General features: G+C 38.6%; 1 protein-coding gene across 1 annotated transcript in view; it reads left to right on the top strand.

Moving 5' to 3' along the window:
- BMP6 (bone morphogenetic protein 6) overlaps positions 1-19,327 on the top strand; it is a 251,761-nt gene that overhangs the window by 208,646 nt on the left and 23,788 nt on the right. The window contains exons 3-4 of the mRNA XM_044667801.1: positions 2,123-2,271; positions 3,496-3,693. Coding sequence (XP_044523736.1) covers positions 2,123-2,271; positions 3,496-3,693 — 347 coding nt within the window. The remainder of the gene's footprint in view (positions 1-2,122; positions 2,272-3,495; positions 3,694-19,327) is intronic.

The following is a 19,327-nucleotide window of genomic DNA, read 5'->3' as shown; positions in this document are numbered from 1 at the left end:
AATCAGGAATGTGAGTCTTACTGACTCGAAAGGCCAGCCCTCTACCCTCTCTACAACCTAACTGCTCTAAATTAATGCTAGCAGATGGCAGCTTAGTCCTGTGTGCCTGACTTTAACATTTATTATACTTCTTTGGGGAACTGGGCCATTTTTCTTATTTGTCTGCATTATTGCTGAAGGTCAGATTCCAATAAACATCTAGAATAGTATTGTATTTGTAATGATATCTTTTGTTTTTATATCATCTACATTTCTGAATATATCCCTTCCTTGAAATACTATTTTAAATGTTTTTCTACTTTTTATATGGTCACCTGAAAGAACTGGATCTGAATTCCCTTCTTGCTGTATTCTGTGGATACTTTTCAGTGCCACAACCACATAGAGCAGGAGTATAATACTGGTCAACACTATCAACAGAGGATGTGGTGCTTACACAGGAACACACACATCACACACACACACACACACACACACACACACACACACACTCACTCACTCACTCACTCACTCACTCACTCACTCTTTAAAGATAGCAAGTCTGAGTGCACCACCATAGAGAATTGTTAAACAATTAAGTAAACTATCTTCAATTTTGTCCACTGATTTTTATTTGAAAGAGCCAAATGAAGATATTTTCTCTAAACTTCATTGTGTAATACAAACAGGAAAGTGTTTCCCTATTGAATAGGTGGCACAGTACCACCTATAGAGTGCCAGGCCTAGAGTCAGGAAGACTCATCTTCCTGAGTTCAAATCCAGCCTCAGATCTTTCCTGCTGTGTGACCCTGGGCAAGTCACTTAACCTTGTTTTGTCCACTTGTGAAGATTTTGAAAGACCTGCAACTCAGTCCTGTTGAAGACTGGCTGTTAAAACAATAATACATACACATTCTACAATACACATCTATCTATATACACATATATACATATTACATATGTATATATACACATATATATACACGCACATACATATATACACATATATTCATACACTCCACTGAATTTAAGCAAGCTTCTATTCCGAAAATGTAGTAATTACTTCAGTAAAATATTTACGATGCTGGTATAAATCTGTATGTTATATATTAATTTAAAGCTTCATAATAAAAAAATTTATGTCCTTAGAAAAATGGAAATCCATCAGATGAGTTTCTGCTAACCTACTTCCCTTGGTCTTTGTGCCAATGGCCACAGGGACATTGAGTTAAAATTCTGTATAACTTGGAAACACTTGGAATATTGCCAGTCTTCTGACACCACTCTATTATTGTCCCATGGATGGCAAGCAAAAACATCCTATTTCAAAAGTTACTGAGTTCTCTTTCAGAATATTTCTGAGAATTTATGGATTTACATTTGTTGACTGCAAAAGAAATGTTTCCTATATAACCCAGGGAAAGGGGTAGGCTCCAAGAAATTGTTAGCAAGTTTGGAATCCAGAAACCCAGCATGTTAAGTGAGTTCTGGCCATGGTTATATTTGGATAAACCTCAAGATATCCTTAGCACAGACCAAAAACCATGTTGTCTTTATTAAAAAAAAAAAAAAAAAAAAAAAAAGGTGTCTGACTCAAACATTATTTTAGGCCGTTCAAGAGCTTTTATTAAAATAAAAGAATCACTGATTATCCAGAAATCAGATCAAGTTCCTCCTTTTTACCTATCTTAATAGATTATTTTTCAGAACTTATTAAACAAAAGCAATAAAAGTTTTAGGGCACATCCTATGCTAATCTTGGATTCTATCTTTTTTTTTTCTTCCTCCAGTTTTAATCTTTTAATTTCCATTAGCTACATTACAAAGGAAGCAATGATATCATGGCTTTAGGTGGAGTACAGTGACCCACTTAAGTACAGGAAAAACTAAATTCTTTAGAGTAGAACTATATCAACTACTGTGATCTAAGGGGTGTGGGAAGGGATAAAGATGGTAGGGAAATGAGACCAAACTAACTTGTGATACTAAGTATAACCACTGTGACTCATATTTCCTATAATTTATTAACCCATTTAAAGTTACATTTTTCTGAGCTTCCCCAAATCATTTAGATGATAAGACCTAATATTACTGATCCACTGAAGATATGCCAAAGAATTTCTCTTTTGTCTGTTTCTTTCAGAGATTCTGACCTGTTTTTGCTGGATACCAAAGTAGTATGGGCCTCAGAAGAAGGATGGTTAGAATTTGACATCACTGCTACCAGTAATCTGTGGGTGATGACTCCACAGCATAACATGGGTCTCCAGCTGAGTGTGGTGACCAGAGATGGTAGGTTGTATCACAGTATATATTAAACACTTGGCATGTGGTCTTTGATACTCCTTTTATTTTCAAGAGTTGGTTATGATAGTAAATTTTCAGTTAATAATCAAGGCCTTGTTTATGAAATTCCTTCTTCTTCAGGTATGGTAGAGAGATCAGATTACATTCACCAAGCTGGCTGGAAAAACTCCTAAGATTGGTTTGGGAAGGATAACTTTTAAGGAAGAAGTAGGAAAGTGAAGAATAAGGGAATGAAGGAGGGGTGCAAGAGGTAGACTAGAATAAAAATTTGATTTCTCCCACACACATATACACATATTAGGATGTGAGGAGGATGTCAATTTTCCCTCACCAAAATATTCTCAGTCTGCTCTCTGGGGTGACTTCTTCCCCATCTCTAGACCTCCATGGGCACTTAAACATTATCAGGGCATTGGGGGCAGTAGCTAGGCCTTTGGGTGGGTGAGATATTTTTTAAAAAGAAGATGGCATGACTGGTGAGAGAAAATCTTTAGAATTCATAGGATCAGGGGCAGCTGGGTAGCTCAGTGGATTGAGAGCCAGGCCTAGAGATGGGAGGTCGTAGGTTCAAATGTGACCTCAGACACTTCTCAGCTATGTGACCCTGGGCAAATCACTTGACCCCCATTGCCCACCCTTACCACTCTTCTGCCTTGGAGCCAATACACAGTATTGACTCCAAGATGGAAGGTAAGGGTTTAAAAAAAAAAGAATTCATAGGATCATATATGTTAGTACTACAAAATGTCTCTCTTAGAAGCCATATATTCTAACCTCTTAATTTTACAGATGAGAAAACAGGTCAAAAACTGTAAAGTCCTATCATTTATTGATTCCATCTATGTGATTTGCCCACAGTGACGAGATAATATGTATCAATGGTAGTATTTGAACCCAGATAGTCTCTGATTTCAGGGCTTTCATTCTATCCACAATACCATCACCACTATTCACTTTGATTAAAGAAATGTTAGAAGCTAAATTGGTTCATTTGATGCAACCACCCAATTGAAAGGTATTTAGTTGTATATTAGTATTACTGTCTTCCTCCCAAATACTTTCCTCTAAGCACTCCACTTTTGTGGAACCTGGGAGGCAAAGCAGGATAAAGGGTGACTGACAGGGTGTGATGGGGAGATTTGTGCAATTGTAGAATAATCTTACTCAGAGGAATAATGAGAAAATGTATTTATTTTTCTTCCTTTAAAGGTCTCAATGTCAACCCAAGAGCTGCTGGTCTGGTGGGCAGAGATGGTCCTTATGACAAACAGCCCTTTATGGTAGCATTCTTCAAAGTGAGCGAAGTTCATGTACGCACCACGAGATCAGCAACTAATCGACGAAGGCAACAAAGTAGAAATCGCTCTACTCAGTCACAGGATGTATCTAGGGTTACCAGTGCCACGGGTAAGTTTGGATAGTGACCCTTTCTCTCGCTCTCTGATCTTTGCTTTTCTGTGCTAAGGTTATATACTTAATTATTAAGAGCTCTCAATGCTGACCAGCTTCCATAAGAGATGGGAAAAGATTTTATGCATTGACTGTAGATGATGGAGTTTATTGTGATGAATCTAGTCAGTAGATACTAGTAACTAATATTTTTAACCTTTTTTGTGTCTTGAACACCTTTGACAGTCTGGTGAAGTTTATGGACTCCTCAAAATGTGTTTGAATGCATAAAATAAAATATATAGGATTACAAAGAAAACCAATTTTTAAAAAAATATAATTATAAAAAAATGTATTCTTTAAAATTAAATTCAAAGGCTCCTGGTTAAGAACCCCTGGTCTATTATAAATTAGTGAGGTTCTTTTCAACTTTATGTTTATCTGGATCTTAGATTTCTCCACTCAACACATTAGGCCTGGGTACTAGAATTTTGGAATTTCCTGAAACCTGGAGAGGTCCTTGTATGTCATCTTCTGCAGTAGGATATTTTTCTACTTCATTATATTTTTCCATCTTCTCTGTCCTGCAGGAGAGAGATCACAAATTATGGGGGTACTCATATTGATTTTATTCTAGATTCATCATGCTTTTCTTCAACTTTAACATTTCAAGAATCTGTTATTTAATTGGTGTAGGTATTCCCTCAATTAATTCACGTTTGCACATCCTCTATGACTTAGTGAATGGTCTTTTTTTTAACCCTTGCCTTCTGTCTTAGAATCAATATTATGCATTGGTTCTAAGGCAGAAGAGCAAGTAAGGGCTAGGCAATGGAGGTTAAATGACTTGCCCAGGGTCCCACAGCTAAGAAGTGTCTGAGGTCAAATTTGAACCTAGGACCTCCTGTCTCTAGACCTGGCTCTCAATCCACTCAAACTACCTGGCTGTCCCCCATGAATGGTCTTTGAGATTTTGCTGTGGCCATGTTTCAGCTGAAAGTGCTGAACTTCTTAGAATGTAACTAATCTGGAAGATACAAAATTCATCATGAAGCCCAAACTTGTAACCTTTCAGTTCTAAATCTATGATGCTATAATTCCTTTCATTGCTAACAGTCTATCAGGAATTTATCTTCTCTTCAGAATTCTAGAGCTATCTCTGAGAGGTTAGAGTGTCCTTTACACATTTTTAATCCATTTTATTATCTTTTGATATTAATACCCCAAATTTCCCCTGCATCATTTATTTAAAAAGAAGTTTTTTAAATCAATTAATAAATATAAAAAATGTGACAAGATATGCAATATTACATTTCACTTCCTCTACCTCTTATACACACACACACACACACACACACACATACACACAAAGCAAAGAAGCAGGGGAAAATCTATCCTTTTCCCTCTTTGTTGGGGTCAAGTTTGTCCTTTGTAATTTTGTAACATTCATTTTTAATTCTTTCATGGTGGTTACACTTTCATTTTACATTGTTGTCATCATTGTGCATATTGTTTTCTTGGCTTTGCTTACTTCACTTTTCATCAGTTAATGTAAGTCTATTTATATTCATCATATTTGTCATTTCTAACAGCACAGTAATATCCCAGTACATTCATCTACTATCTTTGTTTAGCCATTCTTCACTTGATAGGCATCTACTTTGTTTTCATTTTTCTTCTGCTACAAAGTGCTACTATAAATATTTTGTTTTACATGGGGCTTTTCTTTTTGTCAGCAACCTCCTTGGGGTACATAGAGAGTACTGGAACCTTTGGGTTAAAGGGTATTGATATTTTAGCCATTTTATTTGCCTAATTCCAAATTGTTATCTAAAACAGTTATATAAATTCACAGTCTCACTAAAATGCATCAATGTGCCTTTCTTTCTGCTAAGTTTTTCCAATACTTTCAGCTCAAGTCTCCATTCCAGGGTGTTCATACCAGTATCAATCTCCAGTTTTCCCTTATTCCATTGCTTACCCCCATAAACAATGTTCTGCGTCATTTGACAATGAATATCAATTAAGCTTTACAAGAGGTTTAGAGAGTAGAGCAATAACAGAAGTACAAAACACCTGCCCTATATCATTCACCCCAACAACTTCACCTCCAAATTTGGCATAGTTGAAGGACAGTCACTCCAGAAAATACCTTGTCATCCTCTAGGTCCAATTTATTGCTGGCTTGGTATCATAGGTTACTTTCTGGAGATATAATAGCAGACTGACATATATTCCCTGCCATGGACCTCTGGCAGCTTTCTTAATGTTTTGAGGATCACAAGTTCTTATCCTAGTTTGTTCAATGTTCAGAACTCCTTCATCTAAGGCAGATAGGATAGACATGACAGAACTTTGTTCTTATGGCTTCATTAGAACTCTCTTCACGCCTAGCTGGATGATCCTGGGCAAGTCACTTAATCCCCATCGCAGAGTCCTTACCACTCTTCTGCCTTGGATCCAATACACAGTATTGATTCTAAGACGAATTTAAGTGTTTAAAAAAAAAAGAACTCTCCCCACCTGGAAGTTTATACCAGTTCTCTCCTCCTCTCTTGAATGTAGCCAAGAAAGAAAGAGAGGAACTCACTTTATCCACTTGGTGCCTTTTGAAGGCATAGGTAGGTTTGTCTTAGCAGCCACTCCAAAATCTTTCTTCACTACATTGTTAGGGAATCAGAAATACTCAAAGAATACCTAAGCATCCCCTAAAGGGGAGGGCAAACTTCCCACTTCCCTATTATACCTGGCTCTCAAGTCTATGTTGTTCTCCCCACACCCCACTCTCAATTCCATGTCATTAGGTATTCCTAGAAGCAGGCTCATTAAATTCATGTACTCCCAGGTCACAGCCTTCATTGGTCTCTTTCCCATTACATTTATGCTTTCTAGAGTAGAGCTGCTCCTTGTCATTAATTTTCACTGAAGACTGTTATGCTAACTAATCTCCTATAGTTAAGTAGCATAGAAATGAACGATGAAGATGAAAAAAAGAGATTATGTTCCCTCTTGTTTGTACCCTCTTCCTTGGGAGCAAATGAGATACTACCATAGCATTCCCAGGTTTGTCATGCTCCATTTAGTTGTTTATTTTGTTATTTTTTGAACAATACTTCAGTGGTCTCAAAGAGTTAATGCAACTTCTCAAAGCTTCCCAATTCCTTTGGGAAAAGCTTCTTTTCTGGTAGGATCAAGCTTAATTTGTCATTTGTTTTTACCAGTACTTTAACTCTGGAACATGAGGATCTGTGAATTGATGGGACTTAACATTTTGCTTGTTGTTATCCTGGCATCCCTTGGATGTGTTGCACAGTATGGATGTTCCTGTGTTTAACATTGGAATAGTTAGGTTTGGGATGAGAGAAAGGAGAAATGTTTTCTCTTTTTACTGCAGAAGAAACCTGTTGAATATGATTAATAATGTTGGTGCTTTCTTTTGGAGAGTGGATCTTTTCTAGTTCCCTTTAATGTTAGTGCCTTTTGTTTGTTGATGATTTCTAATTTATCATGTATTTATCTTATTTGTACACATTTTTTACATGTTGTCTCCCTCTTTAGACCATGAGTTACTTGAGAGTAGGGAATTGTCTTTTGTGTCCCTAGTGCACAATGTCTGGCACATAGCAGGATCTTAATAAATAATTGCAATGATTAACTGTTGGAAGATATTAGGAAGTCAATAGCTGTTTCACTTTGGTTCATTCAAATGAATTTTAAGCAGCTTTGTTGCTGACTAGAGGGATGCCAGAGATTATATCAATCATTGACATGTTTGTTACCTTTTTTTAAAGATAAAAATTTTACTTGCTTTACTACCCTCCCAATCCTCCCAATCCCCTACCCTCAGTTTTCCATTGTGAAAATATGCTATCCTTGTTACTTCCATTTCCATTTTGTGACCCAATCTTCATTCTTAAAAATTCCCCTAGAATCTATTAAATGTGAAGTTTTCATAAATTTATTATGAATATTAAAATGGATTTGTTAATAGTAAGATAAAAGCATTGGCATTATTTCCTTGACTACTCTTCCGAACTTTTATTTTTTGCATTTTCCTCTTCACAATAAACCTCTTTGTTAAGAGTCTTTGAAATAGCCAAAGTCTGCAAAGGGTTTCTGCTGCCAATCAACTCTCTCTAAAAGTATCCTCTTCCTATATACTAGGAGACCCTCCTTAAATCACAAGAATTCTTGGATGATACCAGCTATGTGTCCATAGACATAGTCCTTGACATAATATATGCATTTCTTGACTTACAGTCCCACAATGGACTTATAGAATCATAATATCCAGAGGTAAATGGGATCTGAAAAGATTATTTAGCCCAACTTCCTTTTTTTTACAGATGAGGAAAAAGAATCCCAAAGAGGTGAGGTAACTTGCCAGTGGTCATATAAATTAGCAACAAAACTGGAATTGGAACCCAGGCCCATTCATAGGATTTCTCTATACAACTTATTTTTTGAAGACTCATGGGGTCATAGATTTAGAACTAGAGAGCCACCATAGAAGTTGTCTAGTCCACGTTTTTATTGTTTTTTTGTTGGTTTTTTTTTTTTTGGTAGAGGATGAAACAGGCCCAGAGAGATATAATGATTTGCACAGAGTAAAACAAGTTGTAAGGGTCAGAGCCAGAATTTGAACCTAGGTCCTCCAATTCAAAATCCAGCAGGGATTAAATATTGTTCCCTGGCATGAATTTCAGGCAATATTTTTTCTTCCTGAAAACCTTTTAAAAAGCATGAGGTAGAGATTATTTTGTCTCTACTGCCCCCTTCTTTTGCAGTGTGCTCCTCCTGAATGAATATTTCCACCCAAACAATAAGAAGAAACCCACCAGAGATCATTCTGCATCTGGGTAAAGAAGTTAACATAATTCATCACCCTGGCTGTCATCAAGCTAGAACATGACAGTGAAATATGTGGCTATTTTTGGAACATAACTATTTATGCTTGAGACTGAAGAACTCACTCACAACAATAGAAAGGCCAAGAACCCCCTTCCCTGTTCTGTTGTAACATCTGTACTTTGCTTTCAAGCTAGGCTTTCAAAAAACAAATGTATTGGACGATGGATTTGGATGAAAGTCTCCCCGGATGATTTTCCACTTGCTCTTGCTTCTTTGAAGCTGTCCATTCTGAATGAATGATGGCCATTGGCTAGAGATGCACTTCTCTAGTGGTCTTGGATGTCATCTGGACAGTATTGTTTTTACACACAGTTTCTTAGCCTCAATCCAACCCATGCTATGTAGTTTATCATGGATTCTAGGGAATCTAGTAATTCCATAGACCTCAACAGTTGTGACCCATCTACTTTGTTCTTTGAAACTAGTTTCATTGCTGCCTTTCATGTTTCCCAATTTCCTTGTTTTTCCAAGATAAACAGGTAACTAAAGGGACTTGCAAGGGAATTATTGGCCCGGGATTGATGGTCTCACACAATTTCTTTATAGTTAACAGCAATTACTTCTCAAATTAGGGCTCACTTAGAACTACTGGACATGCTGCTAGCTTCAGAATTCTTTTGATCTTCTTTATAGTCTGCATTAAATAAATAAACAAACAAACAAACAAATAAATAAATGAATGAAACACATCTTTTTCTTTGTGCCTGAGTCTCTGTCTCTTTCCCTCTATAGGTCTTTAGCTCTATCAGTTGGCTTTTCAATTAACATCTAGCATTCTCTCTAACTCCACAATTATTCCCACGTTGTTATCTTGCTCAGGGATCTGATAGATAATTGCAGGTTGATTAACTATGGAAAGATGAGGAGTGAGGAATGTTGAGAGTTTCTAGCCCCTAATCCTTCAAATCTAGATTCTTTGGGCTTCTTAGGCAACTACTGGTATAGAAGACAATGTATTGGACATGAAATCTGGGAAACCTAAGGGTGAATTCTGTCTCAGACATGTACTAGCTTGGAAGCCTGAGAAAGTTCCTTATCCTCTCCTAGCCTGTTTCCTTATCTGTAAAATGAGCATAATAATAGTACGTATCTCTTAGGATTGCTATGAAGATAACATATGGACCCGTGCCTTGCCATCTTAAAACACCATATCAGTTCTAGATAGTATTATCCTTTGCTTTGTTTTTAAAAGCAGAAAAATATGGAGATACCAAAATTCAGTTTGAACAAAAATCATAAGCAGGCTAGTTTTTCAGGAGCCTTTTATTCTAAAATCAATTTTTGTTTTCATAGTTACTGAGAACAAGGATCATATGAATTATTTAAAAACAGATTATCCGGGCAGTGAGGTTGCTCAGTGGTTTGAGAACTAGACCTAGAGATGGGAGGTCCTAGGTTCAAACCTAGCCTCAGATACTTCCTAGCTGTGTAATCTTGGGCAAGTCACTTAACCCTCATTGCCTAGCCCTTACTGATCTTCTGTCCTAGAGGACACAGTATTGATTCTAAGACAGAAGATAAGAATTAAAACAACAACAACAACAACAACAACAACAAACAGGTTACCTAACATTTGTTACAAATGTAATGTCTTTCCCAAATAGACTCACAAGTTTTACTTCCTATTCCTTCTCCAATGAACTTCTGTTGGGTAATGGTCAGTGAAGGCCAAAAGGCAAGCAACATAATGAAGGAGTAAGAATTATAAGGGCTTGGGTAAACTACTAAATAGAAAATAAATACTTGAAATTATTTACATAGTGTTGGGGATGAGGGAGTAAGAGTCTTAAAGATGTAATAAAATCTTTAGTTAGTTAGAGACCTTCAGGATATTTTGAAAAAAAAAATCATTGGTCTTACACTGTGCTTTTATATTTAAGAAAGTAACTCAAAAGAGACAGTTGTCCTTAATTTGAATGAAGCTTATGAGATTGAGAAATCATGGAGAAGGAACTTCAACTTGCCTTCCACACCTACCAACTAGATTGTTGTAAACTAAACCCTGACTCTGAGAACCAAACTGTCCCCTGCCCTTCCACTGCTCCCTCCCTCCCCCCCTTTTGAGATGATTGAAAGCAGAAATCAGAGTCCTGGAATGGTAACTTTGCCTCCTGCATTGTAGTGACACAGTAAGTTGGGGAGGCTCCAGCTTGTCCTTCAATAGCTGTATTGATTCTGTAAGGCTAACAAGAGCCAGAAACCTATTCTGGATTGGAGTCAACAGATAAGGCTTAAAGATATGGAAGGAAGGGCTATGTGAAATGAGAAAGAAGGTGTCATTTCAACACAGTCACTTTTTATGACCTTGCCCCAGGGGAAATAATACACATTGGGGTTGGGAAGAGAGGGGGTAGAGGGGGAAAGGGATAGGAAATGAATTAGTCGATCCCTTCAAAAAGAAATTTTCTTTGGGGAAAATTTCTAGCTTGAGTTCAGAGATGCTGGAAAATTCAGATTTTAAAGTCCTACTCCATCCTGAACTCCTGCTGTTCTGGTATTTTTCTAACAGGGTATGTTCATGTATAGCCTGCTGTGAGGTTGACCAGGCCTGGGCTTGTAGCCTGATCATGTGACCAAAGCCCCAAGAAAAGCATCTTGAGGAACTGTGGAAGAGGAAAGGACCCCGGGACCTGATTTCTCTCTTTTGCCCTCTCTTTCCACCTGGCTGCTTGTCTTTCTCTGCCTCATATCTCTTCTGCCTTTGTCCTTTTAGTTTCTTCCCATGTGTTTCTCATTCCCTCTCAGTCAATGTTGGAAAAGGGCAGTTGACAGGATGCCAGGGCCCTCTGGGAGCTGGGTTGGAATTTGATTGTTGTTCCCTAGCTCCTGGGGCTGCAGCTTCCCTGCTGGCTGTTTAGGGGATCACTGCTTCATTTGGCGATTCGGTTAACCTTCCCCAGGAGTTCTGCTTGTCATTCCCATGCCATCTAGGATGTATTTTTCTGACATTCATTTGCTACAAGGGGAGTAATCTATATGAGTCAACAGTCTGACTTTTTAATTTAAGTAAAAAAGGAGAAAGAAATGATTCAGTGATGCCAAGGGCCCTAATTCCAATGATTAAAAATACAGTCATAGATATAATCTGGAAGGGACCTCAGAGGACATCTAGTTCAACCCTTTCATTTTTATAAGTAAGGAAACAGGCTGAGGGAATGATTTTCCCAAGGTTAGAAAGGTATTGAGCTTCACAGGTAAGATTTAAACCTAAGACCACTAACTCCAGAGCCAATGTCCTTTCCATTTTACCATCCTGCCTCCCAATTATTGAAGATGCTTCTTAGTGGTGCAGAGCTTGCAGAAAAGCACCATGACTTAGTAAATGTAGGGCCAACCTGGGAGTTAGGAAAACCAGAGTTTCAAGTCTTGATTCTGACATATATTAGCCATATTTAAGTCACTTAATAGCACTAAGGTTTGAAATTATAGACAAGTTGCCCATCTTCAGTGCTGGAGGAGTTAACATGCTAGGAGTTCTCTGCCAGTGAAATGACAGGGCTAATCCCACCCCTAAAATATTCAAAATAAAATATACAACATCCTTGGTCTCTATTTCTACTGCCCTTACTTAGGTGGAAAGGGAGGTACTAGCAATCTTTAAAGGGACCAGGAAAGTCCTTATGCAAAAAATTATGCGTGAGCCAGGATTCTGAGAGGAGAGTATGCAGATGGGAAATTAAGTTTCATGTGTGAGAACCAAGAAGGCCTGTTTGGCTGAACCACAGCATGATGTGAAGGGGACTCATCTAATAAGGCTAAAAATGTAGGGTGGGTCTAGGGTGTGAAAAGTTCTCAATGCCAGAGGTGTTTCTATTTAATCCTAGAGGTAGTAAGTCACTAGAGTTTATTGGGGGAAGTGGGATATTTGATGAGGTCAGATCTTCATTTTAGGTCAATCACTTTGGCATCTGTATGTATATGGATTGGGGTGGGGGAAGACTATTTAGGAGCTTATAATACTTTTCAAGGCAAAAAGTGAGGAGAGCTGAGCTAAGGTAGTATCTAAGTGCAAGGAAGGCTATTCATGGGAGAGATGGAGAGACAGAAATGACAGTATTTGCCAACTATTCAAGATGGGGAATGAGTGAAAAGTTTGAGGATGGTCCTGAGTAGCACTGTATATCAAAGTAAATCAGCTTCATGATACTCGACCTTTTTTTTTTTTTTTTTTTTTTGCCAACAGTTATCTCAGAAAAGAGAAAACTCAGAGAGCATTTAATCTTCAGCGTAATCCACTTGAATGAAAACTCTATGGAGTTTGAAACACCTATTTGTTTTTTCAAAGGGCCAACAAAAGAAAATAGAAGGAAAACCCACTTAGGAAAACATAAGGGGTAAATGGACTTAACAAAGACTCTTCTTTGGGACCCTGCCACCTTCCAGTCGACAGTAATCCAGAGAGTATATATGATCTACTGTCTCTTCTTACCTTCTCCCATAAGTTCCAAACCAACTCTACTTGGCTTCAGAGTCTGTTTTGCTTGTCGTCTGCTTGGCATGTATCTCCCTCCTTTGTTGGCTCTAAAGCAGGGGTTGGCAACATATGGCTCTCGAGCCATATCTGGCTCTTTTGAAGGCCAGATATGGCTCTTTCTGCAGGAGCCATAAAGTCAATTTTTTTTTTCAGGCGCTGTTACAGGAGCGGCACTGTGAGCACTGTACGGCTCTCACGAAATTACATTTTAAAAAATGTGGCGTTTATGACTCTCACGGCCAAAAAGGTTGCCAACCCCTGCTCTAAAGGGTCATTTTTCTCTGTAGAGTTAACCATAGAGTCGATTATGCTCTGATATTTTAAAACTGAGATTTTTCATTTTCCTTGCTGCTAACTTTTAGACACAAGACTTTCCCCAATAGGAGCAGAATAGAGGATGGAAGACACATAAGGAAGTTAATCTGATATTTCCAGGGGAAAGTAACAAGGGCCTATCTGATATAGTGGCAGTAGAAATAAAAATAGTACATGCCCTGAAAAAAAAATGCTGGCGATTTTATTGGCTTAGGGAAACCCTAGCCTAGAAACTCTTGCCATCAATGAAGATCAACATAGTTCCAGTGATTGTGTTATAAAATGTTTAGTTCCTTTAGGAATCAATTATGAAGAGCCATTTGCTGATAGTCATGCAATGAGTATGTATTAAGTACTCACTATGTGTCAGGAACTGTGCTAGGCACTAGGAATTCAGAAATGGGAGAAAACAGCTCTTAAATAACTCACATTCTAACAGGAAAGACAAAACTTTAAAATGTAGTGTCATACAAGATATATAGATAATAGACAGAAGGCAATGGAAGAGTGGAAGGTATTCTCACTGGAAGTGAAGGGAACCAGGAAAGGCTTCCTAGCTTATAGGCAGCCAGAGAAACTAAGAGGGAAGAGGAGAAAACATTTTAGTCATGAGATTCAGCCAGTGCACAGGCTTTAAGGCAGGAAATGGGACGTTATGTTTGAGAAATTGCAAGGGAGTGTAGCTGTGGTGTAGCTAGACTGTAGAGTATATAGAAGAACATACCTTGTAAAAAGACAAGAAAGGTTGGAAGGAGTCAAGTTATAAAGAGTTTTAAATGCCTAAAATAGAAGTTTGACATCAACATGGCACAATGTGTAGAGCATTGGACCTGAAGCCAGAAAGATCCGAGTTCAAATCCATCAGTAGAAAATTTACTACCTAGCAAGTCATGTAACCTCTCTGCTTCAGTTTCCCTGTCTGTAAAATGGGGATAATATTTACACTTACTTCCCAGGTTGGTTGTGATAATAAAATGAGATGTTTGTAAAGTTCTTTGCACACCATAAAGTATTACATAAATGCTAGCTATTATTATTATTTAATCCCTCCCTGACCAGAAGGACCACATGGTCAAAAATACCCATTAGAAAAATTACATAACAGTCAATTAGCCAATAAACAATTATTAAGCACTTACTATGTCCTAGACACTGTGCTAAGCCCTGGGAATAGAAAAGGAATCTAGTTTACTTGAGAAATAGTCTAGTTAAGTCTAGAAAGACTAGCTAAGCTATTAGCAACCATATGAAAAATGCTCCAAGTCAATAAAAGGAATGTAAACCAAAATAACTCTAAGATTCCTCCTCACTCCAATCAAGAGATTCACCAAAATGACCCAAAAAGGAAAATGACAATTGTTGGGGAGGCTGTGGAAGGACAGACACACTAATGCACTGTTGATGGAGCTGTGAAATAGTTCAGCTATTCTAGAGAACAACCTTGAACTACACCCCAAAAGTCCCTGGACTGTGCCTAGAAGGGTAGTTAGCAGTTAGTTGACTTTTTCAACCACAGTCACTCAAGAAACAGTCTGCTAAGGTGTTACAACAGCAAAAGTTAAAATCTATTCTGAAAGAGGTGAAAAGAGAGGGAAGGAAAGAGCTTTGATCATACCCCTAAATTCTCAAATTTCTTGGAATATTGAAGGCTTCTGGCAGGCAGAAGAAGGGGGTCAGGTTGACATTACAAGAATAGGACAGAGAATGAACAAAGGCTCTGAGGCAAAAGTGTGGAGGGTGTATTTTGAGGGGTTGAATGAAGAAAAGGGAGTAGTGTAATTAAGGGCTGGAAAATCAGGGTGGTGCCAACTTGTAGAAGACCTTGGACTTGACTTGGAAAGACAAATAGAGACTGAGTTTCCCTTTCAGAGTTCAGAAACACAAAAGGCCAAGTCAAGTGACTCCAGCATTTCTCCAATGGCTGAGGCCTCACTCACTTAGATCAAATTCCTGTAGGGCAGACTTTCTATATTCAGCAGTTTGTCTGGATGGAGCCATACTACTGTGGCTTTTTGGTGAGAACCTACCCCACTACCCTGTCACCTCATGCATTCACAAATGCTGCCCCCATAGCATTAGCGGCCCAGAGGGCTCCCTTTCTGACCCCACACTTCTTCTACCCTATTCCTGATCAGCACTTATTTGTGTGAGACCCAGCATCTTACCTCATCCTATCCAAGCAGATCTCTTTCATGTTAAGTGGGTTATTATTAACTTTGTGATCAGCTTACATGTGCTTTATTCAGGCAAGTCACCTAAATCAAGGGGGGGGGGGGGGAGGTCTGTTTCTGACCCTTCTGTCAAGCCCTAGGGGGAATGGCCTAGCCATCAAATTCACTGAGGAACCCAGAAAACCAACTACCTAGGAATAGTCAGAAGTATTCTCGGGGGAATTAACCTCTGTAAATATTTATATATTCCTTGCCAGAACTTAACATAGAAGTTATAAGGAAACATAAGCATGGCATAAGTGTATCTGGAGGAGGAAAAACATGAGAGTTAAATTCCTCCTTTTCCTCCTCCCGGCCCCAATCCTCATAAAACAACAAAAATGCCAGTGTCCAACTCTAAAAGAAACAGCTGTTCTTAACATAGAAAGTTGTCTTTGTTCAATATTGAGAGGGTCAAAATAAAAGCAAATTTGCAGACAAACAGAAACTTCCCTTAAGTTTCTGAAGATCGATGTGAAGCTCCAGGTGCAGGTACCATCAGTGATGTCATCATGACATCCATGTCATGGGAAATGGAAAGTCTGGAAAGCCAGGCGTCAAGAAAGTTTCCTTCACCTGCCTTTGTCCAGATACGAGTTTGTTGCCCAATCCCATGTGCAAGCCACATTCCAGCTCCAGAGCTCAGGTTTCCATCCCTCTGAAAGATTTTTGGTCCCCAGCACAGGAAAGGTGGTTAAAAATCTGCTTTACTGGAACACTGACAGTCTGTTAGAATGAAGTAAAGTGGGAAAAGGCCCAGATTAAGGATTTGGACCATGTGTTCCATTTTTGGTGTGTAGGTCAGGTACATGGTGGCCAGGGTAGCAGGGTGGAGTGTTTCTTTCACAGAGGATTGCTTCAGACTCTATACTGAAGAAGCAAAGTGATGGGAATTCCAGAGAAAGCCCTTGGGTCAGTTTCTTTCTCTGCAGAGTGAGCAGATTGTACCAAATGTGACTGGTAAGATCACTTCCTGGTTCTGTCAGGGGGTTCTAGAGAGAGGAATCTATGTGGAGAAAAGGAGTTTGGTTTTGTTCAAGAGCAAAGGACAATGGTGTCCTCAGATGTGAGAAGAAAGTGAGAAAGGTCTGAAGCATTATGTGGGTGAACCCTCTGAGGAAAACATATGGCATTATATGGACAAGAATCAGGGGCAGCTAGGGGGCTCAGTGGATAGAGAGCCATGCCCAGAGATAGGAGGTTCTGGGTTCAAGTTTGATCTCAGACTTCAGATATGTGATCCTGGGCAAGTCATTTAAATGCCTACCCCTTACCACTCTTCTCCCACAGAAATAACGTTTGGTATTCATTCTAAGACAGGAGGTTAGGATTTAAAAAAAAAAGAATTAAGAAAGCTGATTGAACATGGATGAATTGTGAACTATATTAGGGGTAATTCTCATATCAATGACATCATATAGACATTGGAGTATTTGAAGTAAAATGTGTCTACTCCATTAATTTCCTCCATTTTTCTCACTTCCCCTTATGTCTCAGTTCCTTGCAATTAGACTTCTCACCTCATTACTCAAGCAGAGCTGTCTTCCCCAAGGTTGTTATTTTGTTGTTCAGTTATTTCAGTCGTGTCTAACTCTTTGTGACCCCATTTGGGAATTTTTTGGGCTAAGATACTGGAGTGGTTTGCCATTTCCTTCACCAATTCCAATTTTACAAATGAGAAAACTGAGGCAAACAGTGTTAAGTGACTTGTATAGGGTCACACATGTAATAAGTATTCTAATCTGGATTTGAACTCAGGTCCTCCTAACTCCAGGCCTGGCACTCCATTCACTGTGCCATTTAGCTGCACAGGGGTTATCAGTCTATTGATTACCAAGTTCAATGGTCACTTTCCTGTTTGGTCTTCTCTATAGCAATTGACATTGTTGACTACCTTTTCCTCTTGGCTGGGAGTCCTTAAACTTTCTTTATGGACACCTTTAGCTGCCTGGTAAACCCTTCCTAGAATAATGTTTCTAAGTGAATAAAATACAGTACGTAGAAAGAAAACAAATTATGTTGAAATAGTTATCAAAAATATTCTTAAAGTTCATGCGCATCAGGTTAAGATCTTGGACATTCCTTCTTGAGTTTCTATGATATTACTTTCCCTTGGTTCTCCACTTTCTTCCCACTTGTGCTGCTTCTCAGTCTCTTTTGATGGGTGCTTATGCTTCTCCCATTTCTTATTTGAAATACCCAGGCCTCTATCCCTAGGTCTTCTGGTCTCACTTGAGTCTTTCACTTGGTGACCATTATTAGCTTCCATAGTTTCAAATGTTTTCTCAGTGCTCAAGATTTCCAGATCTACATTTGGTCATAACTTCATGAATCTCAGTCCCATATCACCAGCTCCATTTTGACCATTTCCAAAAATATGACCTATAAGCAAATTTAACTTAACATGTCCCAAACAGAATTCGTCATCGTTTATCTCAGCCCACACCCTGCTTCTTAACTTTCCTGTTTCTGTTGAGGGCTCCGCCATCTTTCTAGTATTGTAGGTTCTCAACTTTGGAAGCATCCTCAACTTTCCACTCTCCTTTACTCTTCATATTCAATCAGGTTTTGTAGAGTCTATATCCACATCTTTCAAGTTCATTCCTTTCATTCTCTTTTTTTGTGAATCTTTTCTTAAAATTTTATTTAATTAATTGATTTAGAATATTTTCCCATGGTTACATAATTCATGTCCTTTCCCTCTCCCCCCCTCCCCCACCGTAGCCAATGAATAATTCCACTGGGTTTTACATGTCATTGATCAAGACCTACTTCTATATTATTAATATTTGCATAGGGTGATCGCTTAGAGTCTACATTTCCAATCCTATCCCCATCAACCCGTGTGATCAAGCAGTTGTTTTTCCTCTGTTTTTCTATTCCCACAGTTCTTTCTCTGGATCATAATTGTGAATCTAAGCATCCATATGACTTATCTGAAGGGTAGCCCCTTTCTATCAACTAGTTATTGTTTCTATGTTCTTTTTTTTAAATTTAAACATTTATTAATATTCATTTTTAACATGGTTACATGATTCATGCTCCTACTTTCCCCTTCACGCCGCGCATTCCCCCTACCCATGGCTGATGCACATTTCCACTGGTTTTGTCATGTGTCCTTGATCAAGACCTATTTCCAAATTGTTGGTGGTTGCATTGGTGTGGTAGTTTCGAGTCCACATCCTCAATCATGTCCACCCCGACCCATGCGTTCAGGCAGTTGCTTTTCTTATATGTTTCCTCTCCTGCAGTCCTTCCTCTGGATGTGGGTAGCGTTCTTTACCATAAATCCCTCAGAGCTGTCCTGGGTCATTGCATTGTTGCTGGTACAGAAGCCCATTACATTCTATTTTACCACAGTATATCAGTCTCTGTGTACAATGTTCTTCTGGCTCTGCTCCTCTCACTCTGCATCAGTTCCTGGAGGTCTTTACAGTTCACCTGGAACTCCTCCAGTTTATTATTCCTTTTAGCACAATAGTATTCCATCACCAGCATATACCACAGTTTGTTCAGCCATTCCCCAATTGAAGGACATACCCTCCTTTTCCAGTTTGTTGCCACCACAAAAAGCTCAGCTATAAATATTTTCGTACAAGTCTGTTTATCTATGATCTCTTTGGGGTACAAACCCAACAATGGTATGGCTGGATCAAAGGGCAGGCATTCTTCTATAGCCCTTTGAGCATGATTCCAAATTGCCAGCCAGAATGGTTGGATCAGTTCACAACTCCACCAGCAA

This window comes from Gracilinanus agilis, chromosome 1 (assembly GCF_016433145.1).
Source record: "Gracilinanus agilis isolate LMUSP501 chromosome 1, AgileGrace, whole genome shotgun sequence".
Taxonomy (NCBI): domain Eukaryota; kingdom Metazoa; phylum Chordata; class Mammalia; order Didelphimorphia; family Didelphidae; genus Gracilinanus; species Gracilinanus agilis.
The sequence above is the reverse complement of the archived record's forward strand: the minus strand, read 5'-3'. Positions and strand labels throughout refer to the sequence as shown.